The sequence below is a fragment of the Gorilla gorilla genome, chromosome 13 (genome assembly GCF_029281585.2).
Source record: "Gorilla gorilla gorilla isolate KB3781 chromosome 13, NHGRI_mGorGor1-v2.1_pri, whole genome shotgun sequence".
NCBI classification, from domain to species: domain Eukaryota; kingdom Metazoa; phylum Chordata; class Mammalia; order Primates; family Hominidae; genus Gorilla; species Gorilla gorilla.
Genome location: NC_073237.2, coordinates 13,268,304 through 13,278,102, shown reverse-complemented (window position 1 = coordinate 13,278,102; position 9,799 = coordinate 13,268,304). Strand labels below are relative to the sequence as shown.

Here is a 9,799-nt window from a genome sequence, read left to right as displayed (position 1 = left end):
GGGAAGCAGGCACGCCTTACATGGCCAAAGCAGGAGCAAGAGAGAGAGGGGGGAGGTGCCACACACTTTTAAACAATTAGATACTGTGAGAACTCTAATGAGCACAGCACCAAAAGGGTGATGCTAAATCCTTCATGAAAGATCCATTCCTGTGATCCAGTCACCTCCCACCAGGCCCCACCTCTAACATTGGGGATTATAATTGAACCTGAGATTTAGGTGGGTACACAGACCCCAACCATATCATCCCGTCTCTATAAGAAATAAAAAAGTTAGCCAGGCATGGTGGTGTGTGCTGGTGGTCCCAGATACTCAGGAGGCTGATGTGGGAGGATCACTTGAGCCTCGGAGGTCAAGGCTGCAGTGAGCTATGATTGCACCACTGCACTCCAGCCTGGGTGACAGAGTGAGACCCTGTCTCAACAACAACAAAAAGATGCCTGGGGTTGACATTATCTGAAGGCTTGACTGAGTTGACTGAGGCTGGAGAATCTACTTCCAGTCACATGCTAGCAAGTTAGTGCTAGCTGTTGGCAGGAGGCCTCATGCGGTCCTCCCCATATGGCTGCTTTGATGTCCTCATAACATCGTGCTTGTCTTTTTATGACCTAGCCCTGGAAGTCACATTCCACTATTTGTGCATTTCCTATTGGTCACATAGGTCAGTCCTATTTAGTGCATAGGGCAAGGTCTGAGAGGGGAGTAGTGCTGACTGCCCATGCCCTCTCCTGGTGCACGCCGCTTCCAGCACCCAGAAGCTCTCCTAACTCCGTTATTTAGGGTTTTCATATGGGATTTCATTACATGGGTATGACTGATCAAATCACTGACCAATGCTGATTGGATCAATCTGCGGTCCCCCTCTTGTCCTTGGAGGTCTAAGGGTGGGGCTGAAAACTCCACAACTCTAAGCGTGGCCAGCTCCTTCCTTGAAAATGCCTCCGTGCTCACCTTCAGTCACCTCATTAGCATAAACTCTGGGATGGCCAAAAGGGGCTTCTTATAAATAACAAAAGGTATTCCCATTGCTTAGGAAGTTCCAAGGGGTTTAGGAGCTCAGTGCCAGGAACTGGGGACAAAGACCAAATATGTATATATATATATATAAATACTACAGTAGTGAATTTTATATAGCAAATATGCATTATTTTTCTTTTTGGCTAAAATTTTTTTCTAGTTATAAAACTGGTACACACTCATTGCAGAGGACTGGGGGAAGGAGTAAAATATTAAGAAAAAATAAAAATCACTTGCCATCCTGTCACCTAGTATTTTCTTTCTAGTTCTTTTCATGCAGTTATATATAACATTTTGATCTTTCTTTTTATGTTACAGAAGTCATATTTGCTTATTGCAGAGTAATCCAAAGAGTACAGAATGTCTAAAGTTAAAAAAGTTATTTAAAAAAAATGATCCTTGCCTGGGAGGAACTTTCTATTGTAGGTTGAGAGGGGAGATAGAGGGGCTGTGGGTCAGAGGATGCCCTGGTCAGGGTTGGGTGCCTGTGTCTCTTTGGAGGCAGCAGAGGTCTGCACAGCAGTGTATTACCATTATAGGGAAATGGGGGGTGGGGTGGGATGTGTGGAAGGGGAATTAAGCTGCCAAGAAGAAAACAATTATTTTTATGTTGAGAAGCATTATTTTCAGGGGTCAGAAGCCCTTTGTGGGGCAGAGGGAAATTAAGGAGGTATTTGATAAACAGGTGCAGCTGAATGTGTGTGGTTAAAGTGCAATCCAGTAGTTATTTATTTGTCCGGATTGTTTATAACCTGCTTCCAGCCTAGACAAGTAGATTTGACCCTTCTGTCCTGGCTCATTCAGGCCACTTAACACTGTTTACCTTTGGGTGGGGAGGACATGCATGATCCGCTGGCCGAGTGCCTTTGTAAGGTCTGTAAATAGGATGCATTCTGGTTAAACTCATTATTGCATCACAAAAGCCAGTATCTGATGGGTCTCAGCTCTTTTCTTTTGCACTGGGGAAGACTGGAGGAGAATGAAACTTCCTTGAACCAGTGATTGGGTCTCTACCAAAGAGAGAAACTTAAAGCTAGTGAGAGCCTTAAGATATTTCATTTGAGCACTTGGCTGGCACCATGTAGGTAGAGACACTTTAAAGTAACAGTGCTTTGCTACACCTGATTTGAATCATCTGTGGAGCTTCAAAAAAAATCCTAATTAATCCTAAGACCAGTTATGTCAGGTGGGGTCCAGGCACTGTTATTTTTTTAAAGCTCCCCAGGTGATTCCAGTGTAGGTCCAGGACTGAGAAGCAGTCCTTGAAGATGCTGGTGTACCCTGACCTGCCTCCAGCCTTCTTTGCAGGAGATGGATGGGGGTTGGTTGTAGTTGCTCTGTCATAGAACACTGCAATTCAAAGGATACCTAATGTTATGAATGTAGGTAAATTGTTTGCAAAATGTTCTGTGTTTCAGGAATACTGCAATCACTTGATTCAAATGTCACCATATGTGTGTGTGTATACAGTCATGGGTCACTTAATGATGGGGACATGTTTTAAGAAATGTGTCGTTAGGCAATTTCATTCTTGTGTGAACATCATAGGGTGTATTTCAACAAACCTAGATGGGATATATATTTTCATTTATATATTTTATTATGGAAAATCAAATGTCCCAGCACTGTTACTAAATAGCAGTCATTTCCCCTACTTGATCTGCCACGCCAACATTAAGTGCCATATATTAGATCTCTATATATGCTCCATTATAATCATACAGGATCACTGTTGCACATGTGTTTCCTCATTGACTGAAATGTTATTCAGTGCATGACTGTACATATAGTAAAAATGTTATTCAGCATATTTTAACATACTGATATTACTAATGAGTTGTCCTCATGGTGACTTTAAGTATCATAATTAATGCCATCAACCAGAATATATCAAATAAATTCAGATACCACTTGTTCTGTTTATTTCCTTCCCCTGCCAATTTTTTATTTTTCCTGATTCTGCTGAAGCCAAGATGGGGTTCTGTGTAAGATTTTGTTTGTGAGGAAAGGTTCTGCATGAATTAAAGTTTTGCAAGCCATGGGCATTTCATTGTATGGGCCGTTTTGAGGTCTGTCATCTTGCAGATTAGATTAGCTTACACTGAGGCACAGTCACCTGCTGGGCTAGGCAGAGAGCTGCACTCCACTAGTATTTGAGCTGTCCCGGCTGTTCACCAGCTGGATCCACTTCAGATAGGCATAGCCAGGGCAGCCGCCATTCCCATTTGTAGGGGAAAAGGGAAGCTATCACAAGAATGGGCTGCAGCTGTGGGATGAGGTGGGCAGCCCAGTGATGGTGTCATTGTCAAGGGGCCATTGAAATGTCCTTAAGCAGTCATTGGCCAAATCCTGTCCTCTATGGATCCAGAGCCACAGAATGTTCCAGCAGAAATATGTCTTAGCCAGCAGCTCTTTATTGAGGACTGATTGTGGGCTAGGCTCTGTGCTAGGGTCTTTACAGATGTTACTAAATCTTCTCAATAACCCTATGAGACAGGCATTATTATCCCCATCTTACTGATGAGAAAACTGAGGCTTAGAGAGGTTAAGCAGCTTATCCAAGACCACAGTTAATAAGTGACAAAGCCAGCATCGGAACCCATGCTAGTCCTCTCTAAAGCCTTCTTAGAAATCATGTGATAGATGAGAAGATCAAGGTCTGGAGAAGAAAAGCAAGTTGTCTGAGATGACACAACCAGCTCTAATTGGTGGCAAAGCTGCGCCTATAACTCACCTGCGCTTTTCACAACCTGCAGTACGTGACCACTGCCGAAATGAAGAGGCAGCGGTGTGCCCCTCCCACCTTCTGAGTGGCTCAGGCACAATCAGTGTTGAGTTGGCATGAAATGAGAACTTAAACTCACCATGCCACTTTAAGAAGAACATGGAGAAGGCAGGCAGAAGTGACCTTGGAGAACAGTATCTGAGCCAGAAGGCAGGAGGTCAGCGGGGGAGTCTTGAGTGGGAAACTCAAGGGTAGCCTGACAGTCCTTGTCACAGGTTTAGCTGGGCACTGTTAGTTCCCCCCTTTGTCAGTTTGTGGGAATCTGGGCATCAGGGATCTGTTTCAGCCCTTCACATTTGTATTTGGGTGTGCTCAGCTTAAAATGATAGCAGCCTGCAGGAGCTCAGCTCTGCCTCCATTTATGGAGGGAAGAGAAACTAAGGAATGCTCCTTGGGGTGGTGTTGGGGAGCAGCTACATGGGAAAATGAAGGGTGCAGCACCAGTAAAAAGGTGCTCCCAGGACTCCCTCCCAACAGCACTCGGACCAAGGAAGAAGCATTTAATTTCAGCCAGATTTCTAGATGGTTGCTTTTATTTGTTTTCATCTGAATTTGTGCCAAGGATTCAACTTTTCCTGCTTATTTTATTAAAAACTTTATACACAGCATTAATAAATAGATATAAACTGCCATATACATGACAAACAGAGGGGCTAAATGAAATTCCCAAGGGTCAGCTGTTGAGTAAGTAACAAAAGCACATCTTGGCATGATCAAATTCCCATATATGCAAATTAGGGACAGTGCTTTACCACAGAGTGTTTTAATTAATATTTATAAATCACAGAGTGCCTTTGAAAGGGCCAGTAAGCTGTTTATATTATTATCATGTCACACAAATAACAAACCCTTTGGAGATTGCTGTCTACTTTGCATTTTGGTCTGAGAAGTAAGTGAGCATGTTGCGTGTGTTTCTCTCCCTCGTAGGTGTGGTGTCAGCACAGCGGCAGGTCACCGTTCAGGAAGGACCCTTGTACCGCACGGAGGGCTCCCACATCACTATCTGGTGCAATGTGAGTGGCTACCAGGGACCTTCTGAGCAGAATTTCCAGTGGTCCATTTACCTGCCTTCGTCGCCAGAGCGAGAGGTGCAGATCGTCAGCACCATGGACTCTTCCTTCCCCTATGCCATCTACACCCAGCGCATCCGCGAAGGGAAGATCTTCATAGAAAGAGTCCAGGGGAACCCAACCCTATTGCACATCACAGATCTTCAGGCCCGGGATGCCGGAGAATATGAATGCCACACACCCAGCACCGATAAGCAATACTTTGGGATTTACAGTGCAAAGATGAACCTAGTGGGTAAGGAGAAGCTGTCTTCACGTTGCCAGCGTCTGGCCTGACTCAGTTCTTTAGTAGTGTAATTTTGCTTTATGCCATGCATTTGACTTTAAAAAAAATCCCAAAACTCCCAACATATTTTAGGGGTCAACAGATAGCACAAGGAAACTAAATTTCTGTGTTCACTTCTAAATAATAGGTGGTTGAGGGTGAAACTTTAAAAAGATCTAATGCAGATGTTAAGAATTTCATAAGTTAACTAACCCTGTAACTGGTGAAAAGGGATATGAAAATATAAGGCAAGGACGTTTGTGGTTGATGATCTGAATGACAAGGAAGGTGAGACTTATGACATCAGTTGGAAGAGAGGAGAAACCTCTCGGAAGGATAGGCCTTTGGGTAGCTCTGAGACCCACGGGGCACTGCTGAAGCAGGAAGCACATGCGGCTGCGGGTCCTTGCTCAGACCTTGTACATTGAAGGTCCTTTGGCTCCATGCGTAAGGAACTATGAACTGGCTGTCTCCCTTGTTGCTCCTTAATGCTGAAGGAAACATGAGGAAGAGGGATGCAGGAGCTTCCAGTGTGGGCAGCACTGGTCACAGTGTTTGCCAGTGTCAAAGGGTTAACCGTATCAAGGCTGTTCTGTTTCTCTGCCTATCTTAATGTCCAGTTTTTATTATCACAACTAAGCAGTGGGTGTTGCTAGTTCTTTTATTAATACACATACTATCATTTGTTTATTTTTCCTTTCTCTAACTAGTCTGTGTCCCAGCAGGAGACCTTTTATTTTTCATGTGTGTGTGTGTGTGTGACAGAGTTTCGCTCTTGTTGCCCAGGCTGGAGTGCAATGGGGCTCACTGCAACCTCCACCTCCCTGGTTCAAGCAGTTCTCCTGCCTCAGCTTCCCAAGTAGCTGGGATTAGAGGCATGCACTACCATGCCTGGCTAATTTTGTATTTTTAGTAGAGACGGGGTTTCTCCATGTTGGTCAGGCTGGTCTCGAACTCCCGACCTCAGGTGATCCGCCTCCCTCAGCCTCCCAAAGTATTAGGATTATAGGTGTGAGCCACTGCACTTGGCCGTTCCCAGCAGGAGACCTGTAAGACCCAATCCTTGGGTGAGAACAGGGAGAAAACACATACTAGTTGTGACTAGGGTACTCTCATCATACAGAGAGGTGGTGCTATTTAATCTCCAGAAAGGTGCAAGCAAGGATCAGAGTATGATTCTGACCAAGGGATCACGGAGAAAATCTCTTCTCTTGCCTGAATCTCTCCAGACTGTGGCTTCCTTCCAGTGAGGACCCCTTTGATCGATGAATTACGTGAAAATTAAACCCACTAAAAATAGGGTATGATGATTATAGTTTCTACCAAAAATGGTTTTTTAAAAAAATCATCTTCCTAGGGCTGCATTGCTGAAGTAAGTTACAGGATGGGGATGTGGGAAGGAAAGAAAGGATGTTGTATAGAAATGTAAAACTAAAAGTTCCAGGAGGTATTTCCATTAGAGGATCAGTCAGAAGTGAAGTTAAAGTATCTCAAAGCAGTGCCAGAATCAACAACAAATGTTATTTGACCTATAAGACAATTGTTTAAAGACAGTATTTTCAGGGAGTTCATTTATTATGTAATATGAAATACACCCCATGTTTTATCCAAGTGTTATTAGAATTCGAGACAGGTAAGTGTAAGCACCAAAATAATGCATTTCCAAATCTGAACAGAAAACTTTCTGTTTATGTGCATTTGGGGCTGTCTGTGGCCTTGAATCGATGGTTCAAGGATGACTGTTAGGGACGCAGTGCAGTGACACCTGCGTGGAATGGGAGCTTAGCCCCGGGAGTCTCAGATTCTGTGGCTTTGTGACTGCAGTCTCAGGACATTTCTGTGTTGCAGTGATCCCAGACTCCCTGCAGACCACTGCCATGCCCCAGACTCTGCACAGAGTGGAGCAGGACCCACTGGAGCTCACTTGTGAGGTGGCCTCGGAGACCGTTCAGCACAGCCACCTGTCTGTGGCCTGGCTCTGGCAGAAAGTTGGCGAGAAGCCCGTGGAGGTCATCTCCCTGAGCCGAGATTTCATGCTTCACTCCGGCAGCGAATATGCCCAGAGGCAGAGCCTGGGGGAGGTGCTGCTGGACAAGCTGGGGAGGACCACCTTCCACCTCACCATCTTCCACCTGCAGCCTTCTGACCAGGGCGAGTTCTACTGCGAGGCCGCCGAGTGGATCCAGGATCCGGATGGGTCATGGTATGCTATGACCCGAAAGCGTTCCGAGGGAGCCGTGGTCAACGTCCAGCCAACTGGTCAGTCCCTCTGAGCCTCTTGTCCTGTCCTTTACTTGGTGGTGAAAGCTGTCAGATACTGGGAGAATGTGGAGACTCCTTCTTTGGGCACCTCTACCAGGACAGCAGGTTTTCATGTGAAGTTAAAGCCGGTCTTGTGTGCGGCCGGAGGGAGCTGAGGGATGTGCGGGACATAGGTATCCTAAGACCTGAGTCACAGGCAGGTGCCACACAGACTGAATCCTGCTTAGAGACATGCTTTCTTCCACCTATGTGGTGTTTACACTTTTTTGAATTAGAAACTCATTTTAAAAATTGGGAGATTTCTGAGAAACCATTTGTATCTTAAAACTCTGGGCTTTCATTCCCATTAGCCACAGTTGCTACCCCGTTTAATGATGTTGCCTTCCTTGGGTACCCATCTGGTTTCATCTGCAGAAGCCATTTGAGATAATGAGACTTCCATCCAAGGTCTAACATTATGAACTAGAGAAATTTTGGCTTAAATTATTATTTTTTATCTAATAATAGTCTTTGGTGATATTTTGTAATTTCCAAAATGCTTTATCACATATTACTTCACCATCCCCCAGACGTTCTGTGAGGTGAGTAGGTGGTAGTACTCCTATTTTGCCGGTGAGGATGCTGAATGCAGATTACTTTATGTTGGGGCTCAAGAGGAGTCATAGGGCATGTTGATGAGGCCAGTCTGAGAGTACCAAGTTCCACTGTAGATGTTTTCTTAAGTGAAGGCCTGGAAGCGGTCCTTAAGAGGTTGCATGATGTCTTTAGACACCATCATTTGTCTTGAGGCAAAATGATGGTGGCACAGCCAGCTGAAACCCTCCCTGACTTCTCTTGGTATCTCCTGTGGCCCCAGACTCTACTCCCCAGTCTCATAAGCCCACCAGGCTCCAGGCCAGAGCTGACAGCTGTTGCTGGCTGCCTCTGCTGGGCTGAGGGCAGGTTCTCACATGGGCCTTCAGTTCCCCCAGCTTTGATTGGAGCGTGGTTGTTGTGCCATCACTAAGTTGGTGATGAGTGGCCTGAAAGCCTTTCCTTGTGCGGATGCTCACTTCCAGTGAGGACTGTGGTGGTTCTGGTGAGTGAGTGTGGCTTTGTTGGAAATGAGCTGGTGAGTTGCAGTACAGGTGGGGTCCTTCTTCAGGACCTGTCTCTTGGGCTCCCTGTCCCATTTGCTGCAGTTAGTTGTCTAGGTCTTTGCATACTTTCTCTGCCATTCTAGAGTAATGCCTCAGACTCAGCTAACAGTACACATTTTGGGGCTTCTTCCCAGAAGTCTTCAATTGGAGGCTCCTGGGATGGGACCTGGGAAGCTGGATTTCTAGCATGCTTCCCAGGTGATTCTTCTGCTATCTACATTTTTTTCAAGCAAAGCTTCTAGGGCAGAAGCAATTCTCTGGACATCACTTTAATAAGTCATCTAATGGATGTGAAATCTTTTACCATAGGGGTTGGTAGGGATAGGGAGCAATTTATCTGCTCTGTAGGACATTTAGCTGCTTCTGGATTTTTCAGTATTAAAAAATCTATCCAAGGGGCTTTATTTTATATTTATCCTTTCCCTTCCTGGATAGTTTTAAGATCAACTTCAAAAATTTGGGCCAAATTTTGAGTCTTAATGCTTTTAAATTAGGTTGCATCAGTTAATCTTCTTTATTTTAATCTTACCAATTTGGAATTAGAACTTTTTGAATTTACCCTGAAAATGTATCTAGACTAAGCCATCAAAAGGAAAACTAAGTGAAAAAAAAGTTGATGACTTCACTCTGCATTCCTGTGCTGTTTAGGTTCAGCAGTTGCATCTCCAACTCTACGCTTCTCAGTTTATTTCAGTAAACATGTAGCCAGTCTCCACAGCATTGAAGGTGTGATGGTGATAGGCATTAAGGGCTTCAAAGATGACTAGCACTGGTCCCTGCACTTAGGCAGACCTGAGAACCAATGGACAAGTAAAATGTGCTAAGTGCATTGATAGCATTTGTATAGAGTGCTCTGGGAATACCGGAAATAGGAAGTGTTCTTGCAACGATAGTTTTCTCTGAATGGGATGGTTGATAAGACAAATCCAGGAACACCAATAAGTTTCTTGACTTGAACTGAGTCTGGAAGCTTGAGGAGTCAGCAGTAGAAGAAGCATAAAAGTGCAAAAGTGTTTGATATGTTTGGCAAGCAGAAAGGAGTCAAGTATGACTAGTTCCAGATGTTGAGTTCCAGATGTGTGTGATGAGAGGAAAGGGAGCCCAAAGCCCCAAATGCAGTGATATAGAGCCGGGGCTTGACTCTGTGGGCCAAGAGTTTTCAAGCTGTTCTTGGAACCCTGGAAGCCCCTCAAAGGTGCCTAGGAGGTTAGACATGGGTGTGTGTTGGTGTTCATGTGCACGTGTACATACCCAGGAGTGC

At 44.8% G+C, this 9,799-nt stretch overlaps 1 protein-coding gene across 1 annotated transcript in view; it reads left to right on the top strand.

The window, feature by feature from the left end:
• The first annotated feature begins 4,701 nt into the window (after nt 1–4,701).
• Nucleotides 4,702–9,799, top strand: part of LOC129524658 (immunoglobulin superfamily member 3-like) — a 40,137-nt gene continuing 35,039 nt past the window's right edge. Inside the window, exons 1-2 of the mRNA XM_055350936.2 lie at nt 4,702–5,107; nt 6,986–7,396. Of these exons, the coding sequence (XP_055206911.1) occupies nt 4,702–5,107; nt 6,986–7,396 (817 nt within the window). The remainder of the gene's footprint in view (nt 5,108–6,985; nt 7,397–9,799) is intronic.